General features: G+C 40.7%; 2 protein-coding genes across 6 annotated transcripts in view; one reads left to right on the plus strand and one right to left on the minus strand.

The window, feature by feature from the left end:
* Positions 1-177: 177 nt before the first annotated feature.
* On the minus strand, positions 178-12,837 carry dolk (dolichol kinase). Of its 2 annotated transcripts, none has more exons than XR_010968987.1 (2): positions 12,765-12,837; positions 178-730 (listed from the first exon to the last, which is right to left on the minus strand). XR_010968987.1 is itself a non-coding variant. In XM_068012311.1 (2 exons), exon 2 carries the CDS (start codon positions 6,366-6,368, stop codon positions 4,797-4,799), a length of 1,572 nt encoding a protein of 523 aa, XP_067868412.1. In that variant the 5' UTR covers positions 6,369-6,542; positions 12,765-12,820; the 3' UTR covers positions 178-4,796. The 2 variants fall into 2 exon arrangements, 1 of the variants encoding a protein (XP_067868412.1); XM_068012311.1 differs by having other exon boundaries at positions 178-6,542; positions 12,765-12,820.
* A 58-nt stretch (positions 12,838-12,895) lies between these two features.
* The window catches only part of nup188 (nucleoporin 188), a 93,472-nt gene continuing 83,365 nt past the window's right edge, over positions 12,896-23,002 (plus strand). For 2 of the 4 annotated variants that reach the window (XM_068012315.1, XM_068012318.1), the window contains exons 1-7: positions 12,896-12,966; positions 19,269-19,323; positions 19,906-19,979; positions 20,549-20,633; positions 21,142-21,222; positions 21,872-21,916; positions 22,700-22,792. In XM_068012315.1, coding sequence (XP_067868416.1) covers positions 12,935-12,966; positions 19,269-19,323; positions 19,906-19,979; positions 20,549-20,633; positions 21,142-21,222; positions 21,872-21,916; positions 22,700-22,792 — 465 coding nt within the window. In that variant the 5' untranslated portion in view covers positions 12,896-12,934. Of the gene's footprint in view, positions 12,967-13,202; positions 13,220-13,333; positions 13,502-19,268; positions 19,324-19,905; positions 19,980-20,548; positions 20,634-21,141; positions 21,223-21,871; positions 21,917-22,699; positions 22,793-23,002 lie in introns of those variants that run through there. The other 2 variants (XM_068012316.1, XM_068012317.1) reach the window with 2 other exon arrangements.

Consider the following 23,002-nt stretch of genomic DNA (forward strand, 5'->3'; position numbering starts at 1 on the left):
ATTTCACTTGGATGCTGAAGACTTTGGCTTAGTTACCCAAATATTCATTATAATCAGTCAAGTTTTGGGGAACATGTTTACGCCTTTGGCAGAGCCTTACTGGCCCCTTTGGTGCGGAAATTGTGAAGGAGAGAGCAAATATCATAAAAATGGAAGGAAAGAAAACAATTAAACCCATTTGAATGATCGATAAGTTCAAATTTATTCTGTGACATTTTACAATTCCAGTGAATACAGTGCAAACTTTCACGACAATACAGTCAACATAAGCGTATCGTACAAGCTAATCTATACATGGACGAAGTGCAGCTAAACCAGAGATTTGAACTGGATTGCGGATGAAGGAGGGGTGGGGGAAGAAAGAGACTTGTATATGAATTACACTACAATCTGTACTTATAGATATATTTAAGCCATTTAATATGTTGCATCTGTGGAGGAACACCCAGTAGGCTAGCATGGGAATGGGAGCGGTGAGAGTTCAGGAGGTTTAATTAACTTGTTGGTACTTGGTGTGAGCCATTAAGTGGGAGTTTGAACTGAATGAAGGTGCTTAAATTATGAATCCCTTACATTGGGATATTTAGATGTCTGTATATGTGGGGATTATGAGTACACATCTGCCGTTGAATTTTTCCTGTTTCACCTCTGCTTCCTTTCATCTTTTCCTACTTCTCTTCTCATTCCAATGGCTCCTGAGGGAGGACTGGTTCCAGACATCTTGTTTGCTCTGTAGATAACAATGTCGGTGATCACATGATGATACATTGGTGCTACTGGCTATGAGAATGAAAACAAATAAATGTGCCTGAAGAGTGGGAAATGCAGAGGGAATCTCTGGTCATGACCGAGGTAGGTGGAATTGGTGGGTGGGAGGGGAAGAGAGGGCGTGGGAGGCAGCATAGGAGGAAGCAGAGATATCTAAATAGGCCAGAAGGAATAAAAGGTTATAAAAATACTCAAGGATCGTTTACACTACTAACTAGAAACAAGACCCAAGTGAAAACTAATCCATTATTAGTGCAACATTGTAAACAAAAACCTGGTTAGCTAATGGGCGCCATGCAAACTACACAAAGTTGTCTTTTACTCATCAGTTTAGGAGTTAACAAAGCATGATTTGAGTAATTTCAGCTAGTGATGTTTAACTAGATTTATTTTACACAGCTTATGCTTTGCAGCCCCTTGAAATCTTCAGTTTCCTAATAGCATTCCATTACAAACAGTTGTACATGCATCTTATCAAAAGTTCACGATCAACAAATTATATCAGTAAATTCCTTCAAACCAACAATCATTTTACAGTGAAGAGCATCACTCAAATAAAAAAAAATCTGTGGAAAATATTTAACTTGGGTTGTTAAAGTCTCCTAGCATGGCACAGAATGGTGCTTGAATTTATTAGTCCTCTAGCAAAGTGAAGCAATAAGAGACAGTATCCCTCTTGTTGCATTTGATAACTTGTGCTTATTTTTTTTGGAATGAAATACAGTCGAACGCTAACTGTAGGAAGAAACTTCTATAGTCTCCTGCTGCCTCCTCTGCAAGCAGTTACTATTGCTATTCTACATGTCCACCACACATCCAGCGTACGGCCCGATGATCAATCGTCAATAATAATCCTGGGCAGCAAGTGTTGGCAGTCTATTGTACCGTGGGACACGTCACAGCCAAACATGAACCTACCTGATGTTTACACACACACATTTTCTAGCTGGTGTCACCAGAGAGCAACGTGGACCAGGAAGCCTAGATTATTCTACTACCTGATCCTAGACATGAAATGAGGCTTCTCTAAACATAACTTGTAAATGTATATTAAATAAAGTGAATAGTCAGCATTTAAACTAATAGTTGATCGGCACAGCCCTAGTCATTTACTCATGTTCTACCTAAGCAGCAATATTTCACCCCAAAAAATGTTTGTTTAAAAAGTCAATTATGATGAGGTAGTGAAGTCTTTTCCTTCATCTAAGAGAATAAGTTTTCTCTGGTGGGTGTGGATCTGGTAACTACTGCCAAATCAGAAAACAAGGGACAAACTATCAACCTCTGAAATTTGGAATGTGACATGTCCCACTCAGCAAGAGAAAAACAAAGTTTAAAAATAAATTGGTACAAACTGCGATGTAGTTGTGATTTTGTTCTATCGTGACGAAGACCATTTGTAAGCTGGGGGGGGGCGGCGGTGCAGGGAGATCTGTCTTTCTATCTTTCTCCATTCTTCCTGCTCCCTGCATCAACAACTAGCATTTAAATAATGCCTTTAACATAGAAAATATATCCAAGGTGCTTCAAATGAGCATAATCAGACAAAAAAATTATACTATGCCAAAGCTTTTAGGATTAAGTAGGTTTTAGGATAAAGCACCAATCACCGCTGAGTGACTAGCAATTGACTTCCAAGTCTCTGATTTTCTGGACCAGTTCCTGTACGTGGCACAGGGCGGCGCAGTGGTTAGCACCGCAGCCTCACAGCTCCAGCGACCCGGGTTCAGTTCTGGGTACTGCCTGTGTGGAGTTTGCAAGTCCTCCCTGTCACAGTGTGGGTTTTTGCCGGGTGCTCCAGTTTCCTCCCACAGCCAAAGACTTGCAGGTTGATAGATAAATTGGCCATTGTAAATTGCCCCTAGTGTAGGTGGGTGGTGGGGATGTGGTAGGGAATATGGGATTAATGTAGGATTAGTATAAATGGTTGGTTGAGGTCAGCACAGACACGGTGGGCCAAAGGGCCTGTTTCAGTGCTGTATGTCTCTATGTCTCTAAGTGGATAGATTGGCCTAGATTGAGTGACTCATCAATTTTTCCCCTTAAACTTCCCCCCGATTTCTTTGGGGAAGTTCCATCCCTCTCCTCAGTACTACTTTTCCCTACTGACAGATTACAATTTGCTCATGTTTACTAAGTCTTAACATACACTTTGTGAATGTTGTTCTGCATTACTGCAGGTTATTTTATCATACCACTGTCCCCTTTGTACCACTCCTGGTTGACTTGGCATTACTAAGGGGCACATCAGAACTAATATTCACTGCATTTTCCAATACGTTTTATATATATTTTATATATATTTTCCATGTATGATTCCTGGGATGGCTGGACTGACGTTTGAGGAGAGATTGAGTTGGTTAGGATTATATTCGCTGGAGTTCAGAAGAGTGAGGGAGGATCTCAGAAACCCATAAAATTCTAACAGGACTTGACAGGGTAGATGCAGGAAGGTGGTGGGGGAGTCCAGAACCAGGGGTCATAGTCTAAGGATACGGAGTAAACCTTTCGGGACTGAGATGAGAAATTTCTTCACCCAGAGAGTGATGAGCCTGTGGAATTCGCTACCACAGAGAGCAGTTGAGGCCAAAATATTGTATGTTTTCAAGAAGGAGTTAGATATAGCTCTTGGGGCAAAAGGGATTAAAGGATATGGGGGGAAAGCGGGAACAGGTTACTGAGTTAGACGATCAGCCGTGATCATAATGAATCGTGGGGTAGGCCCAAAGTGCCAAATGGCCTACTATTTTCTATGTATAGTATATAGGTTTCAGCCGAGATTTTACTGAGTGTAAAATCATAAGTTCCATCAGTGCATAAGTCACATGCTCAGATTTGCAGATCTTAAGAACTTTGGTTTATACACCTGATATCTAGCAATGGAAATCTAAGACACTCTCATATGACTAGATCTGCTGGTTTAAGGTATGGTTAAAAACCTTTTCTTTAATCAATACTTGCTCTCTTTAAAAACAGAATCTTATTTCTTCCCTCCCCTCTTTTCCATTTGATATGAGGTGGGATTAGACAGAGAGAGCGCATTTATATTGAGCCCAAACCTATCCTCACCCCAATATCCACACAAAAATTGTCCATTATCCAATGAGAGGAGTCCCTGGATAACGATCAGGAATAGCAACAAAAAACAAAATACTGTAGATGATGGAAATCTGAAATGAAAACACAAAATTCTGGAGAGACTCAGCAAGTCAGGAAATATTTGTAAAGAAAGGTAAATGGTTAACCTTTCAGCTATAATCCTTTGTCAGAACACTTATGGGAATAGTTATACCTGGAATATTAACCTTTTCCCTTTTGTTACATTTGTTGCCTGATCTGAGTGTTTCCAGTAATTTTGATTTTTTGTCTGATTTCCAGCAGCTGCAGTATTTTAGTTTTTGCAAAATGTGGCTTAAGATTAACATGATTGCATCAACGGTGGGAGTGCATTATTTTTTTTAACCGAACTGAAAAGTACCACTCAGCAAGTTTTCTCTCTTCAAACTGATGACTTGTGTTAAGGGATATGTGAAAAGCACCAGCAGTGGCCATTTACCAGTCTGATGTTTCAGGCATAATTTTTCATTCATCTGTTCTAATCAAGGGCTACGCCTGAAACATCAACAGCTTCCTTTCTTTAATCAATTCTGCCTATCAGGAGTGGAAACCCTGGCTAATTTATTTTTATCCACCTCCCTTCACCAGGGTGAGACTAGTTACTTCAGTGCAGACCAGGGAATAGACGAGGAGCCCTTCCTCATGCAATTGGCTTAATTTCACATCGGGGAATGTATTTACCATTGGGGAAGCCTTAACACATTCTTTAGTATTATGGTTATCATTTGCACGAAACTAATAATTTATCAGATAGGTATTAACTTGTTTGGGGTCTCCTCAGAATATTACGATTTCCTCCTCCTGGTGCCATTGGTATGTTTTTTGCATTTCAAAAAAAAAAGGAATACTGCCCTTGTACCAGCAAAAACAGCATAGCCACTGCTGTGTTATGGTATGTACAATTATCTCAATCAAACCATCAGCATAAGGAAAAGATACAAAGGCAAAAAAAGATTGTCTATTTGATCAGTGTAAGTTTCTAGCAGGGAGACTATAACAATAGATCCCACAATCCAGCTGTAGCTGCCATTCAGATTCACTGTTTTATCAAAGATCAGAATCAAAGCAACAGCAATGATCTGGGCAAAAACAGAGGTCGCTGTTCCTTCAAAGGTCTTCTTTGTTCCAGGCCACCTAACTTCTCCCATTGTGCTTCCAAAAGCAGAGGCCATGGCATCGCCAATCCCCACAGCCAGGACGCCAGCATAGGGAGCCAGTGCTACCTCCCCTGGAAAAGAGCTTTGGGGGACAAACACCCCAGGGAACAACCATACGGGCAGGGTCAGTCCTAGCAGCAGGTAAATGTGTGTCAGGATCAAAGGACCACTATCACGGTCATCAAGAAACAGGGCCAGCATTGGTCTCAATATCATTCCAAGTGGTTTAATCCTAAAATGCCTTATATATTCCAAAACCACAAAGGCAGCAAAGCAAACTACAGCAGCAACGTAGAGTAACTGACGATCATAGATGAGGCCTGGGATGTAAGTTGCCACTATAATGATATGAAAGCTTTTCCGCATAGCAGTGGAAGCTTTGTACTCTTTAGATCCAGATGATTGCTTACTGTTCTGATGAAAGACAATGACTGAAGCAAGAAGTGCCAGTGCGATCCAGTAGCTCAGTAGGCAGATCCTGGTTCTCGTGTTGGTGAGGAAGTTGAGAAGCCAAACAAAAAGATCGTTCCTGGTCAGTCGGTAGAACCAGGGCGCCATGATTCCCAATCCAAAAATGACTGCCATCACGTGGAAAATCAGTGAAGAAACCCAGGTCTTAGAGTCCATAAAACAGTACAAAATTGTGAAAACCAGTCCCAGGAAGGTGGTCCCAACAACCGTCACCAAGAGGAATGATGCAAGTGGATCACATCTGCCATCTCCAAAAGTCAAAGAGCGTTTGATGAGCTGGTTGGTGACTATGCTCAAACCTGACAAGAACAACATTACTTCTCCTGGGGTGAAGCTCCGGGGCATAATATAAAGGACAATGAGAGAAAGATAGACAAAGATCAATAGTACCTCTAGGATTTCGATGACCTCGGAAACAGAAAGAGTGTGCTTAAGGGCATATATTATGGCACTCGCTGCAAAACCATACACAATGCTGGTATTAGTGGGCAATGGCTTTGTGAGGCCCAAACCCAATAATGAGACGAACAGAGCAATGGCCATTCCCGCAGCCGAACACACAATGCAGAATCGCTCGAAGTGTACATTTCCAACTGTTCCCCACTGCTCATTTAACACAATTCCTAGCAGAGGCAAAACCACACTGGCTGGCAGCAGACCACTGCTAAAAGCCGTTCTGTATTGAAAAACTGCATTTCCGGACTTCAGTAGCCGGTCCCACTTGTGCTGGACGTAATAAGCCTGAATCGCCAAGGCGAGTGTGCACCAGGAAAACGTGTTCCAGATCACAGCATGGACAGACAGCACGATGATGAAAACAATTAATGACTCCACAAAGACGGGATTTTTCAACATAGCTGTAGACTTTTCTTCTGCTGTTCACGGACCGAGAAAGTTTTAATTACTCTAGAATCCAGGAAAATGTTTGAGGTTCCATTCCATCTGACAAAAATTATTCCTTTACATATTCCCTTTGATCGTATTTTCTTCCACCTTTTGCAACCGGGTAGATCTAACTGATTGTCAGACCTGGAACAGAGATTGTAACGTGACCACATTAATTACAGTTTGATTAATAGAGACATATAAGATAATCAGAGGGTTAGATAGGGCGGATAGTGAGAGTCTTTTTCCTCGGATGGTGATGGCAAACACGAGGGGACATAGCTTTAAGTTGAGGGGTGATAGATATAGGACAGATGTCAGAGGTAGTTTCTTTACTCAGAGAGTAGTAGGGGCGTGGCACGCCCTGCCTGCAACAGTAGTAGACTCGCCAACTTTAAGGGCATTTAAGTGGTCATTGGATAGACATATGGATGAAAATGGAATAGTGTAGGTCAGATGGTTTCACAGGTCGGCGCAACATCGAGGGCCGAAGGGCCTGTACTGCGCTGTAATGTTCTATGTTCTATTATAAGATAATAGTGTCAAATGTTGCAGTGAGGCTTTTTCATCCATCTGCACATCAGTCAAAGGAGCTTTGAAACAGCATCAGTACTGCAGATACAAGGGTGAAATTTAACAATTTGTTAAATTCACCAAGTTTGCTGACATTTATCTTTAATTCAGCTTACTTCATACCAGGGAGGTAAGCATGGTGCAGTCTGAAGCTCAGCTGCTTATGGATATCCTGCTCAGGTCACATTTCTCCCTCCCCAACAAACAGAAATAATGAGATTTTCAAATGTTTTTGGTGTTCTCCCTGCGTGGTGCTTTGAAGGGAATCTTATAGTAGTGGAATAGACAGAACCCATTTTGTACAACTTAGCCTTTAGAAAAACTCCCAAGAAGTAGAACCTTGATAATATACACATATTCTCATTATTAAGTGACCTCAATACTCATCTAGCAATCAGTAACAGAATATTTTTTCAACACTCCATTATTTCAATGATAAACAAGTAGATAAAACATCAAATACAGCTTGGAAATGCCATCAGATTACAATACGTGATATGAAGGGAACCACTAGCCAATTCATTTCCAGTTTAAAAAGTAACGAATTAAATGCAGAATCTACTTAAAACAGTTGGTTGTTTGAAACAGAATCACTAACATTATTATACTACCAATCCCACCATTTTGCTGAAATAAAAAAACAACCACTTGCGAGGTAGTTGGGCTGAGCAGACTCCAGCTGTTTGCTCCACACTCCAGCTGTTTGTTCCATGTACAACCTGTCAGATGCCGTTAACTGGGCAACACATATTTCATTGACAAAGAGTGTAGACTGTCTCTGGTATCTGTCACTCGAGCAATCGCAATTTATAACTTTTGCCATCATCAAAGCGAATGCAGGAATTGACTGTGCACAGTGTTTTGTGTTCTCTGTCAGAACATAGGAACAAAAGTAGGCCATTCACTCCCTTGAGCCTGTTCTGCCAATCAATTAGATCATGGTGGTGAATATATCCTCTCAGAGGTGCCAGGAACTGAATGAGGTGTTCCAGATGGTTTCTAATCAGAGCTATGTCTCAGTGTATATGTCACTCAGTATATATCAGAGCTATTATAGGAAGGATGTGATTGCACTGGATAGGATGCAGAGGAGATTCACCAGGATGTTGCCTGGGCTGGAGCATTTCTGCTATGAGGAAAGACTGGATAGGCTGGGGTTGTTTTCCTTGGAGCAGGGAAGGCTGAGGAGGTACCTGATTGAGGTGTACAAAATTTTGAGGAGCATTGATAGGATAGATAGGAAGAAACTTTTGCCCTTAGCGGATGGGTCAATAACCAGGGGGCATAGATTTAAGGTGAGCAGGAGGTTTAGAGGGTAGTTGAGGAAAAACATTTTCACAGAGGGTGATTGGAATCTGGAACACACTGCCTGAAGAGGTGGTAGAGGCAGGAACGCTCACAACATTTAAGAAGTATTTAGATGAGCACTTGAAATGCCATAGCATACAAGGCTACGGGCCAACTACGGGAAAATGGGATTTGATTGGATGGGTGCTTGATGGTCGGTGCAGACGCGTTGGGCCGAAGGGCCCGTTTCTGTGCTGTAAAGATCTATGACACTACGCACAGCTGCAACACAACTTCTATCCCTTCATATTCCAGCCCTCTTGGGATAAAGGCCAACATTCCATTAGCCTTTTTAACCAGCTTAAATATTTGGTGCTGTATGTTTCTCTTCATTGGTCGAAAATTGCCAAATAAAATTAGAATTGTTCAGGCTTCTTGTCCTTTGTGATTTTTTTTCCATTCCTGAAGATATTTCTTTCAGGTCTAAGTTTTATTAAAGTGCTACTTCTGTCCATAACCCTTCTACCATCATCTATAGAAACCTGTAACATATGATTTATGTTTTGTTTTATAATCATTGCTGCTAAGGTATGTGTTGTAATTTTTAGCTTAAAGTATATATTTTAAATAGCCAAATCAAGTGAATGAACAGAACATTCACTTGGCAACAGGGAAGCAGTGAGTGTTTTCTTAGAAAGACATTGTGACAGATTGCAGACCCATTGAAATGTGATTAACTTTTTATTCCCCCATATGTACAAAAAAAGCAAGCTTTTTCACAAAATACAGTTCCTCGTACTGGAAATGAGTGAGATCGACCGAGACTACTGCTTAGTTCTTAAGATTAGGGTCCTGTTCTGAATGAAGCTTATAATTAAGGTTCATTAAAGTAAGTTTTTATTTTCAAATTGAGTGTGCAGGTTTTCAGGGAGTTTTTTTTAAAGGAAAAAAAAGAGAAACTCGGTGGGGAAACATTGGACTCCAAAACACCCAGAAAATTTAGAGAAAATCAGAGAATAGCATTTTTATTTTGAACATCACTCAAACTCGAGAAAACAAGGGCCTTAAAAGTTTTCTCAAGCCAAATAAAAAATCACAATTATTTACAGTTCACAGCCAATAACTTTATAGAACTCATCATCGAACTATTAATTGAAAAAGAACTTGCACTTACACAGTGCCTTTCACAACCTCAGGTGTCTCAAAGCACTTTACAACCAATTAAATAATTTTGAAGTGTAGTCACTGTTGTAATGTAGGGAAACTCAGCCGCCAATTAGCACACAGCAAGATCCCGCAAACGTCAATGAGATGATGAATAGATAATCTGTTTTAGTGTAATTAAGGGATAAATATTGATCAGGACACCAAGGGAACTTCCCTGCTCATATTCAAATAGTGCCGTGGGATCTTTTACATCCATCTAAGAGATCAGATGGGGTCTCGATTTACGTCTCTTCTGAAACATGGCACTTTCAACAGTGTAGCTCTCCCTTAGGACTGCACTGGTCAGCTCAAATCTCTGCAGCCAACAATCTACTGACTCAGAGGTGAGAGTTCTACCACTGAGCGAAGGCTGAATTAAATTCTAAAAAATTAAGTGAAATTGAAGAACTGATGTTGATTGCTATGTCTTCAGCCACTTATCTGCTGCTATGCTAGTGTATGTAAATGATTTTAACCTGTCTTTGATTGAAAACCAAAGTCTTCAGGGGAATATTAATGTGGTAACTGTCAGTGCTGCCCTTGCTCCATATGCAATGAGGAATGAATGATTGACAATTGCTACAGTTTATTGGTTCGGGGGATGTGGGTGTCACTGGCTAGGCCAACACTTATTGCCAATCTCTAATTGCCCTTGAGAAGATGGTGGTGAGCTGCCTTCTTGAACTGCTGCAGTCCTTGGGGTGTAGGTACACCAACAGTGCTGTTAGGAAGGAAGTTCCAGGATCTTGACCCAGCGTATTAAGAATATATTCCTAAAAAAGATACAGGTTCCTTCATGAAAATACAAACTGCACAGCATTTGTGTTTTCCTTCCAAACATTAGGTCCAAAATTGTGCATGCAACACATCTGTGAAGTCAGCAGGGCATGCACAACATAGCAATAACCTGCTCAGTGACACTCAGTTTGGGTTCTGCCAGGGCCACTCAGCTCCTGACCTCATTAGAGCCTTGTTTCAAACATGGACGAAAGAGCTGAACTCAAGAGGTGAGGTGAGAATGATTGCCCTTGACATCAAGGCAGCATTTGACTGAGTATGGCATCAAGGAGCCCGAGGAAAACTGAAGTCAATGTGAATCAGGGGGAAAACTCTCTGCCGGTTGAAGTCATACTAGCGCAAAGGAAGATGGTTGTGGTTGTTGCAGGTCAATTATCTCAGCTCCAGGACATCACTGCAGGAGTTCCTCAGGGTAGTGTTCTAGGCCCAATCATCTTCAGCTGCTTCATCAATGACCTTCTTTCAATCATAAGGTCAGAAGTGGGGATGTTCGCTGATGATTGCACAATGTTCAGCACCATTCGTGACTGCTCAGATACTGAAGCAGCCTGTGCAGAAATGCAGCAAGACCTGGACAATATCCAGGCTTGGACTGATATGTGGCAAGTAACATTCATACCACACAAGTGCCAGGCAATGACCATCTCCAACAAGACAGAATCTAACCATCTCCCTTTGACATTCAATGGCATTACGATCGCTGAATCCCCCACTATTAACATCCTAGGGGCTACCATTGACCAGAAACTGAACTGGAGTAGCCATATATGTGGCTACAAGAGCAGGGCAGAGGCTAGGAATCCTGCGGCGAGTAACTCACCTCCTGACTCCCCAAAGCCTGTCCACCGTCTACAAGGCACAAGTCAGGAGTGTGATGGAATACTCTCCACTTGCCTGGATGGGTGCAGCTCCAACAACACTCAAGAAGCTCAACACCATCCAGGACCAAGCAGCCCATTTGATTGGCACCCCTCCACAACAGATGCACAGTGGCAGCAGTGCGTACTATCTACAAGATGCACTGCAGCAACGCACCAAGGCTCCTTAGACAGCACCTTCCAAACCCGTGACCTCTACCAACTAGAAGGACAAGGGCAGCAAATGCAAGGGAACACCACCACCTGACAGTTCCCCTCCAAGTCACACACCATCCTGATTTGGAACTATATTGCAGTTCCTTCACTGTCGCTGGGTCAAAATCCTGGAACTCCCTTCCCAACAGCACTGTGGGTGTACCTACCTTATATGGACTGCAGCGGTTGAAGAAGGCAGCTCACCACCAGCATCTCAAGGGCAATTAGGGATAGGCAATAAATGCTGGCCTAGCCAGTGAAGCCCACATCCCATGAATGAATTAAAAAAAAGTGTATTCTGACCTCACTGTTGTTGTGGTACATGTGCATCTCCTGACCTGATTTTTGGTAAGAAAACGATGAGGAATTTCATATTTATTTCCTCAAATTTGGGAGGACACTTTTTTCAACGGATTCATTGACCAACAATTTGATAGAAATCTAAAAACTGATTTTAATAATCCCTACTTATCAAAAAGAATGCAACTGATTACATGCCAATTCAAAGAGTCAACCTGTGTTTACTTTTAAGAGGCACATCAAATCAGTTGACGTTTAAAATCCAAATGAGGGAATTTCATTCCAGATGACTGAGACTCGTGAGGTTTGCTACTGTATTGACTTAGAAATACGTGACAATAACCACCGGGCACATATACACTGCAGGGATCAGGAAACGTATTGCATATGCCCAACACAAAATTTCCAAACAGGCAAAATAAAAAGTAAATTTAATATCAAAAATAGAGTACCCAAAGTTTAATTGATATAATATAAACACAAGAAATGCTGGAACCACTCAGCAGGTCTGGCAGCATCTGTGGAAAGAGAAGAAGGGTTAACGTTTCGGGTCTTCCGAAGAAGGGTCACTAACCCGAAACGTTAACCCTGCTTCTCTTTCCACAGATGCTGCCAGACCTGCTGAGTGGTTCCAGCATTTCTTGTTTTTATTTCAGATTTCCAGCATCCGCAGTATTTTGCTTTTATTTTACATGATATAATAGTTGTTTCAGCCAAAAATAGCAAATCATTTGTAGGAAAATGTAAAGTGTGTTCACAGTAAACCCTGCCTTATAACAAGGGTTTGATCACACAATGTTAAACCAGTTCCAGCTCGACTATAGTTCACAACCTAATCCTCCCTTCACAATTCAAAAAGAGGGAGGAGTGGGTGTGCCTAAGCGAAAAAAACCTGCCAGGTCAGCGGCCAATTTTAGCAGCAGCAAGTGGCAGGAAAAAAAGTCTTTCAGTCTGTGGCCTTGATGAGGAATAGCAAGGGAATACTGATTACCAAAACTGCAGTGGAATAAAAACATTCCATTGTTTGCAAAGGAAATGAAAATGATGATAAAGAGAAACATTTCCACTTTAATATCCGACCAGCAAAACACAACCGTAAACAAACATACATAATAAAAATATACCTCACCCCACATACACCTATCACCTTCCAACGGGCAGCCATAGTGAAAGGATAATCACGTGATACGGGTCGCTCGCAGTGAAGTATTTTGAAGTCATGTACCGAGGGGGGAACGCTGCGGTGTAAGTCACGTGTATAGGGGAGGTATTGTGTAGGTCACGTGAGGCAGGTTGGCAATGGCGGCGGCAGCAGCGGGGCCGTATGTGAGGTAAAAAAAAGAAACTTTTTTTAAATTCGAAAACTGAAATAAAATGCTCCATTTGAGTCAAAGCTAAGGGACGTTGCGGAATAAATGCGCTTCATCCGAGATAATGAGCGAGCCGGAGGCCGGTGTGAGGAGTAGTTGGGGTTTACAGTTGGTAAATGGATGAGAGCGCGCTGGACACGAGTTTACATTCAAACTCTCCATCAGGCTGACAGCGAATTGCGCGAAAATGTGGTTTTGGTCCATTTTGGAGAATGTTAGTTTTTTTTCCTTGTTCAGTTTGCAAATATATTTCCAAATTTTAAGGTAGTTTTTCCGTAAAGGGACATAATTTTACAGGAAACTGTTCTTTCTGTTTCCCCCCCTCCAGCCTCCTTCCTGTCACTCAGTGAAGTGAAAGGAACACCGAGGACCCAGAATCTCCCAATAACACTTGATGCCCTCAGATCTGTACCAAAGAAAGTCTTAGACCCGACGCTCATACAGTCCCAGTAATGCGAATGACATATGACCTACCTAGCAGTCAGATATGTTAAATGTGAGTTTTAGTCAGCCTTCTTTACATCTTTTGGGCCATATGTTATGAAATAAAGGATGCTCAATGTCTCTGTGAAGTGCAGTTTTTATTGCAGAACCATCAGTGAGACTGACTTACTGCTATACTCAGTCTTTAATATAGGAAACATTACACTTTAGTGGGAGGCATTGTTTTATTTTTATTTGCTGTGTTCGTCAGGTAATATATTTTTAATCACTGCCCCCACCTTTCACCCAGTAAGGAAAATATCACAAGCTAGCACTGTTAATACAGAACAATTATGATGTAGCAACTTGGTGAATTCTACAGTTAGCAGTCCAAGTGATTATAACAATTTGTGGTCAGTGAAGTGTGGAGTAAACTTGTTATTTGTTGTATATGGAATCCAGAATTTCTTTCCCTTACTTGATGATTGCACTTTGTTTATTCATCAAAATGCACAACCAGAATCTGAAAAGAAAAGACAATATTTTTAGTGAAAACTTAGCTCTGAATCGGTCGAGCACTTTTTCTGAAAATATTAACCTGTCATTTTGTTCTTCAGATGCTGAGAATTCTATGTCATTATTTTCTATTAACTCATTTATTTAGGGGATAATTTTGACTTGCAAAATTAAATAGCTTATTTTATGGTGCTTTAGAGATACAGCACTGAAACAGGCCCTTCGGCCCACCGAGTCTGTGCCGACCATCAACCACCCATTTATACTAATCCTACATTAATCCCATATTCCTGCTGGTGGGCAGCCATAAAGGCGGGGCTAAAGTGTGGCGAGTCGAAGAGACTTAGCAGTTGGCAGGAAAAAAGACAGAAGTGCAAGGGGAGAGCCAACTGTGTAACAGCCCCGACAAACAAATTTTTCTGCAGCACCTGTGGAAGAGCCTGTCACTCTAGAATTGGCCTTTATAGCCACTCCAGGCGCTGCTCCACACACCACTGACCACCTCCATTGTCTCTCAAGATAAGGAGGCCAAAGAAGAAGACATTAATCCCATATTCCTACCACATCCCCAACTTCCCTCAATTCCCCTACCACCTACCTATATAACGGCCAATTTATCTATCAACCTGAAAGTCTTTGGCTGTGGGAGCACCCGGTGAAAACTCACGCGGTCACAGGGAGAACTTGCAAACTCCGCACAGGCAGTACCCAGGATTGAACCCGGGTCGCTGGAGCTGTGAGGCTGCGGTGCTAACTACTGCGCCACTGTGCCGCCCCAGTTTCACCTCTCTCTCCCTAAAATTTATCTCTTTGAAGCTTTTAATTACGTGTCCTAATATCTCCTCCTTTGGTCATTTGATAAGGTGCCACACAAAAGGTTAATCAGTAAGATAAGGGCTCATGGAGTTGGGGGTGTTATATTGGCATGGATAGATGATTGGTTAATGGACAGGAAGCAACAAGTGGGCATAAATGGGGCATTTTCAAGTTGGTAGGCAGTAAATAGTGGAGTGCCTCAAGGATCAGTGCTGGGGCTTCAGCTATTTACAATTTATATTAATGACTTAGTTGAAGAGAGAGTAATGCATCTGTTTGCAGATACAAAGATAGGTGGAAAGGTAAGCTGTGGGGAGGACACAAACTGCAAAGAGGTATAGACATGTTAAGTGAGTGGGCAACAAGATAGCAGGTGGTGTATAATGTAGGGAAGTGTGAAGTTATTCACTTTGGTCGTAAGAATAGAAAATCAGGATATATTTTAAAAGGTGTGAAACTTGTAAGTGTCGATGTTTAAAGAGACTTGGGTGCGCTTATACAAGGAATGCAGAAAGTTAACATGCAGGGATAGCAAGTGATTCGGAAGGCAGATGGCAAGTTGGCCTTTATTGCAAAGGGATTGGAGTACAGGAATAAGGAAGTATTGCTACAATTGTACAGGGTATTGGTGAGACCACATCTGGAATATCATATGCAGTTTTGATCTCCACATTTAAGAAAGGATATACTTGCATTGGCGACGGTACAGCAAATGTTCACTAGATTGGTCTCTGGGATGAGGGGGTTGTCCGATGACAGGCTAAGTAAATTGGTCCTATATTCTCTGGAGTTTAGAAGAATGAGAGGTGATCTCATTGAAGCATATAAGATTCTAAAGGGGTTGGATAGGATAGACATTGAGAGATTATTTCCATTGGTTGGGGAATCTAAAATACTGGGTACAGTCTCAGGATAAGGGGCTGATCATTTAGGATTGAGATGAGAAATTACTTCACTCAAAGGGGTTGTGAATCTTTGGAATTCTTTACCTCAGAGGGTTGTGGATGCTCCGTCGGTGAATACATTTAAGGTTGGGATCGACAGATTTTTGGTGTCTTGGGGAATCAAGGGATATGATGAGCACGCAGGAAAGTGGAGTTGAATCCTAAGATCAGCCATGATAGTTTTGAATGGCGGAGAAGGCTCGATGGGCCATATGGTCTACTCCTCCCATTTCTTGTGTTCTTATGTCTCTTGTTCTCAGTGTCAATTTTTGTACTATTACTCTCCTGTGAAGCACCTTGGGATGTTTTCTCATGTTAAAGGTATCATAAATGCAAGTTATTGTTGATGGGCAGCATTGTGTGGTGCGCAGTTTGTGCCATCTGCTTGTTATGTAGTACATTTGGCGATACCAACGTCTTGCCACGCTTCTTCAAGTATGCTGTCTTTTCTAGCATCTGTTCCCAGGCCCATCAGATACTGGGCATGGTGTTGAGCCTTGCTATCACTTCCTGCCAGGCATGTTGGACTGCTGCACCAACTGGTGGAGCAGGTGCCGTGTAGTGTTAACTAAATGGCCAAATCCTCTTCACACCAACTGCAGCAGTTAATTCACTTTGCTAGCCATAAAACAAAGGATTAGGGGCTATGTTATTCTGCCACTTGCCCACAGAATCCCTTTTTGTTGAAATCTACTTTTTGCTGCTACTTTTTTCCATTCACCCACCTCCCAGTACAATGTTTGGAAAGGTTGACAAATATTTAAAAACTATTTTCGGCCTTCCAGCTACTTTCTAGTGGCTGAAAGAATTTTAGTTTCTCCTCCAGGACCGCTTACTATTAAGTGGCTACATGCTGTTGAATTTTCCCAGTAGCTTTTAATTGCTGCTAGGTGATGCATAATATCATGCTTCCTCCTTCAACACACTCTGTATCTGGGTCGGTGTGTAGAGTAAGCTCTTAAGTTCCAAATCTGAGTCATGAAGTCAGATGGATTTTTGTCTCTGCTGGAAAAGATCTATTAGAATTAGGAATAAAAACAAGAAATGTTGGAACCACTCAGCAGGTCTGGCAGCATCTGTGAAAAGAGAAGCAGAGTTAACGTTTCGGGTCAGTGACCCTTCTTCGGAACGGTTCCGAAGAAGGGTCACTGACCCGAAACGTTAACTCTGCTTCTCTTTTCACAGATGCTGCCAGACCTGCTGAGTGGTTCCAGCATTTCTTGTTTTTATTTCAGATTTCCAGCATCCGCAGTATTTTGCTTTTATATTAAAATTAGGAGTTAGATAGCAGAATTAAATGAGTAATGACAAATATGACTTCCTTAGTGGTTAAACTTGGGTTTAATAAAAACAAAACATTTTCTCATGCTTTCTATCAAGTCATGTAGGTAAAACTCAGCTTTAATTGAGTGAGTTAATGAATGTTCTGACATTCTGTGGTTTTACCTGAGACGGAACTGTTTGAGCAGGATAAATGAGGTTGCAGTGTATAATGTAAGTGAGAAATTTTTAATATAATGGGATTTTCTCCTGTTGGCTTATTAGGAAAAAATACCCATGTGCAGCAAGTAGCATAACTGACTTTCACAACATATAGTTATCAAAAATAATTAATTATAGACGTAAAATTGCAGAGATGGTAGTGATTTTGATGGTATTACTTCTCCGGAGGAAGTAACAAATATTTGCATTGGACTGACATGTAAAATGTAAATGGAATCAGTGTGGCAACAAGGGTAAAATTATTGAAATTAATTGATGCTAAAGAGTGAATTGGAAATGTTGTGTGTATTAGGATGGGTATAGAGGTGAGGTTAAGGTTTATTCTTTGGGAGAATATTCAGATCTTATTTCACGTTTAACCTGGACAACACTTGAGTGCTTGACAGTAGGGGTGGGGGAGGGAGAAGAATGTGATTTCCATGGGCCAGTATCCTTCACCTTGATGAGTGCAAAGTTCATTTGAGAAAGAGGAATGATCTGATCTACTTTGGGATGTTGATTTGATGAGCAATGTTGACCAAGTCACTGTTGAACTCCATTCCCTTTTATTTATTCCAATAGTGATGTAGGATTTTTTGGCAGCTGGGGCCTTGGTTTAATGTCTCATTGAAAAGACAGCACTTCTGACAATGCAGCTCTCACTCATTACAGCACTGAAATATTAGCTGAGATTATGTGCTTGAGACTACAATAAATCTTCTGACTCAGACTGAGCCAAGCTGATACTGGCACGGTTTCTGTTGGTATTTCACTCAATAGGTTGAAGTTTCCCATTAATTCATAGTGCTATTATAAGCAATAATGAAAAGTCTTCCAAGCCTGTATTGGGATTCCAAATTGGAGAAACTTCTGAAGAAACTTATTTAAAATGGCTGTAAAAAGATACATGCTGTCAAAGCCTTTCATCTTGCACTCATCAGGACGGATGCAAGAATGCCAAATTTCAGAGAGCAACAATTTATACTGCATGAGAAAAGGGTGCTGCTTGGTTGGCAAGTCAACTCTTGATTGGCCAAGGTGTTGCTATGGAGAATGTACCAGGGAATTATTGTCCTTCACGCTTTGTTTAATTCAAAAAAGGTGCAATGCCTGGACATGTTCCTTTTTCCTGCAGAGGAGAGGTCCCTGGGTATGAATATATGTATCTTTTGTCCAATCGCAGAATCACATCTAACATTAGACATTGTGTTCTGAGTTTTGCATGTATGGGCTGGTTGAGTACAGTCAGTATTCTGCCTGTTGTGAACAGAGCTGAAGGAAAGCACTTACTGAACAATCCTGAATGTGCTGAGAATTGCATGAACAACCAATTTAAGATGATCAGTCAGGCTTGCAATATGGCTCTCACACACTTGCTAGAAGCCACATATATTCATACGCAGGGACCTGTCCTCTTCAGGCAAAAGGAACATGTCCAGGCATTGTGCCTTTTTTGATATAAACAAACCGTGGTGGACAATAGTTTCCTGGTGCATTGGTCGAGGAATTGCCATGGAGCATCAGCACCCTTTTCTCATGCAGTATAAATTGTTGCTCCCTTTGAAATTTGACATTCTTGCATCTATCCCGCTGAGTGCAAGATGGAAAGCTTTGACAGCATGTCTTTTTTTCAGCAATATCCAAGTTCTGTACTACTAAGCGATTATTTATTTAAAGTTATTCTGAAATAAAAACTCTCAAAACACATGCACATTATATGTAGAAAAATAAAATACTGGGGGCAGTGGAATATAACAGTGTCACCTTTTAGCCCAATATGTCAATCCAATTCAGACTGTGGGGATGAAAAGCTCCTCCCTGAAAGCTTTGAGGGTCCTATATGAGATTAATTTGGGAGGCAGTGTCAACTCATGGGCATAAGTTCACAGGGAATAATGTTCATATTTCAACATTAAGTTCCTGGTAAAGCCAAGACTATGCGATTCCCTTGTGATTCAGTGAGTATTTTTTTGGATAAGATCGAAGCTTGCTTTTAATTTTTGTTTACATCATATGGATGTGTTCTGGCATATCGTGTTTTGTATTCTGACTTATGTGCAATGAATATTACTTTGTTCACAGGAGCAGTCGAGAGTTGTGGACAATTTTACTCGGGAGGTCAGCGCTGAGGGAGACTGTAAGTTCAACTCCATCAAAACATTATCTGATTTGAAGTTGGTTGCTCAGTTTCTCTTGGTTCTTGAAGGATTGATATTTCCCCAGAGTTACCAGTAGAGGTAACACTTCTTTTTAAGGGTGTGACTAATCCTTTGAGGCACTCCACCAGTGGGGTTAGAACAATTTTCAACTGATGCTAGTAAGTGTGGTTTGCTGCTGCAGATAATATGTTACCAGATTTTTGACTACAGTTCTCTATGCAATTTGCAGATCTTTGGGGTATTGAAAAACAAAGTGCTTTTCCAGGTATAGATATAATATCAAAAGGCAAGTCAGTGTAGACTGTTAAGTGTCTCCTAGTGTCTAACTACAGAACACCATCAGCAAAAGACTGGGAGCAGGTTGTTGTGGTATATGGGGCTTTGAATAGGAAAGAAAGTAACATAAAACAGGAATGATCTACAACATTATTGAAGAAATCCCTACTAGAATCATTATCAGTGGGAGGTGTGGCTTGAAGGAAGGATCAATATGCGATAAGTGGAAATTGAAAGTCAGTGACTTATAGAATCATTTTGAAATGTAAGGCATTTTCTTTCAGGGTCAGATTGAAGCTGAATTGGATCGACATTGTGAGCGGTTACTGGCTGGACTGTCTTACTATAAACCTCCCAGGTAATGCTGATACCTCTTGTGTACTTAATTACCAATAGTTGGGGTACTGTGTGCCTTAAATGCACTGAACATGGTGAGGTTTATATTCATAGCTGGATAATATGACTTCGTTTTTTCTTGTAAGGCTGACTAAATTTATTTTCCCCATAGTTTGAGGTATATCTTTGAGAGGGAGATGGGTTGTATAGTATGTGTAAGTAGATGACTAAATGTATTTGTGTGAAAATTAGCAAATTGGGCAAATAGGTTTTGTCGATGGATATAAATGACTCCAATGGGTTTGTATTGTTGCTTGAAAATGAACAAAACCTATGGGATAGCCATTGGGTGTAAATTAACCCAATGTTTGAGTATTCTCAGTGGGTGTGAATGACCCCAGTGGATATGTTTGTATGCTGAGAATACTTCTGATTTTATTTGTGAAAATTCATAAATAGCCTCTAACTGTTGCAGTTCAGGTCTAGATAGCTTCTTGTTTCTGTTGAGAGTTAAGAAGCTTATCTTCAGATACTGAGGAATGTAATTGCTGGAGGTAAAACTCAGGTGAAAGCTGGTTGTTCCTCTTACAGTGTATCCTCTGGGGCGAAGCTAAAGACTGATAAGGAAGTGGTGGTACCGTTGAAGGAACTTGGGCTACGGATCAGCAAATTCTTGGTGCGTACTGCTATTATTTTAGATGTCAGTGCGTTAGCACTAAGTCTCGTGTTTGGGACTTTTGTTTGAATCTGATTGAGAAGCAATGGAAATCTCTGTCAGTTGTAACATTCCAAAACTAAATGAGTTTAGGGCCGTTTGAACTCATTTTCAAGTGCTTGGATGCTCAAAGCACAAAATGACCTAAAATCTTACAGTAATAGTGAAGACCATTTGGCCTATTTCCTTCTTTATTAGAAGGATGACTATAGATGGCTCAAATAAATTTTTTCATTGCTAAGCTTTTATCATTGCATATTCTTATAAACCAGACCACATGGTTCACTATGTTTAGATTAGTTTCTATCTATCTTCTCATACACAATTCAAGCTGAGACTTGAAGTTAAATTCCATTGTGTTTGATTTATTATGGCACTTGTTTGTTAAAGCAGAAGTATGAAAAATGCACAGCTTGTTTATTATAATGTCATTCAGTTGTTCTGATAGTTGATTTATTGTCTTGGACAGAGTTTGGATGAACAGCAGAGTGTTCAAATATTGCAGTCGTATCTACAAGAGGATTACAGGGGCACAAAGAGCTCAATAAAGGTATGGCTCTTTTGGCGGGCGTTTTAATTGATCAAGCATGGATCACTGATCCCTCTAAATTTTCTTAGTGCGCAGCCTGTTTATTTCAATGTGCGGTATCTTTAGATTTTTTGCGCAGCCACACGTCTGTGGTGTCTTACAGGGGACAGCTTGTGAGTCAACTGTGTGGTACATTCACAATTATTGCACGACCGCGCATGCACGCAGCTTAGTGGGAACATTGACCTGGATGCTTTCTGGAGGAATAAAACTTTGAGGGACAATAGGGCAGCTCATCAATGAGGAAGGTTTCCTTACCTCTAGAAGTAATTTTTCACTTGGTGTTACCTCATTTCCTTCCTTTCCATATTAAATAATCTAATGGAATGGATGTGACTATGTACGTACCAGCTATTTCTACAATCTTTTGATTTGGTCCAGACTTGAAACCACCAAGTCTAATATTGAAATTGGTAAGTGTTTTGATATGTAGAACTTATACTGACAATTGCAGTTAGAATTAGGATCTGATTCAGCCTTGAATTTCCAGTATAAATCTAACATAAATTCATAGTTGTACTATGTTGCACAAAAAAAATCTTATTGGGGTGTTGACAGATGGGATTTATTACCATGCAGCTGGTTCATTTGTTTCTTTTGTTCTTTCCAGGTAGTTTTACAGGATGAGAGACAGAGCCAGGCCCTACAGCTGAAGGTACATGGTTATGTTTAAGCATAAAAAAATACAGCACCTGTCTGCAGCCAACAAGTCGGGCTGTGATAATGGCGAATGCCGATTCGATCTCCGCACCCCCCGGAACTCCACTGAGTTCCCAATTTGTTAGTTTTTTTCCCTAGTATGTGCAGTTCCTTTATATTTAAAAATGAATTTGGTCACTCTTTCTTTCCTATTTCAGTACTTAAGTCAGGAGAGATTGTAACCAATGTCATACAAAAATCTGGAAATGAGTGTAAACATAGCGTTTGGTCACAGTGATCCGATGCGCAGTTATCTGAAATAAACAATTAAATACAGTTTTATAATTTTCTTTCAGCTCAAACTGGGAGACACTAGGGAAATACTTATATTTTCAGCAATCTTTCCTTGATGTAATAACATTCTTTATCTATGACAGTGTATTTTCTGATAAACACTTCAGAGGGTTCTAGTTTTCCTTGATTGCCATTGCTTTAACCTGTCCGCCACAGGCGTGATGAAATCTGCTCGTTCTTTGGGGCCAGAATTACGAATCCAAGCCACCAGACTTATGAAAGCAAAGCCACTTACCTTGACCATGTGGAAAAAATTGGCCATTTTTGACTTGCCTGCTGATTGCAAAATGCATGGCTTGGATCATTTGGTCTTTCAATGAATTTGAGTTTGTGAAAGGTGAAATAATGCATAGAAAAATTGTCAGCTGCACTCAAATTTAAAGCCTAATTTTGTTCTGTTTGAAATGAGCTTGAAAAGTTTTATCTTGAATTTCTATGTGCTCAGATTGCAGAATACTATTATGAAGAAAGACTGTACACTCTACGCTGTGTTCTATACCTACTTACTTATTTTCAGGATGAACGACACCCTTACAGGGTGAGTTGATTTAATGCAAAAATGTGCTATTCAAGTGAAATTTTAACTGCACTGCTACACTGAAAAGATGTAGTGATACGTTACAGCACCTACTACTGTTTAGAGGCTAATACTTTAAGAATTGAGCTACATTCTATATTCCTGTAATTCACGAGTAAATAATACATCAGTGCATAATTTTCATTGATTTTCTGTGAAACTGAAGTCCAC

Source organism: Heterodontus francisci, chromosome 32 (genome assembly GCF_036365525.1).
Source record: "Heterodontus francisci isolate sHetFra1 chromosome 32, sHetFra1.hap1, whole genome shotgun sequence".
Classification (NCBI taxonomy): domain Eukaryota; kingdom Metazoa; phylum Chordata; class Chondrichthyes; order Heterodontiformes; family Heterodontidae; genus Heterodontus; species Heterodontus francisci.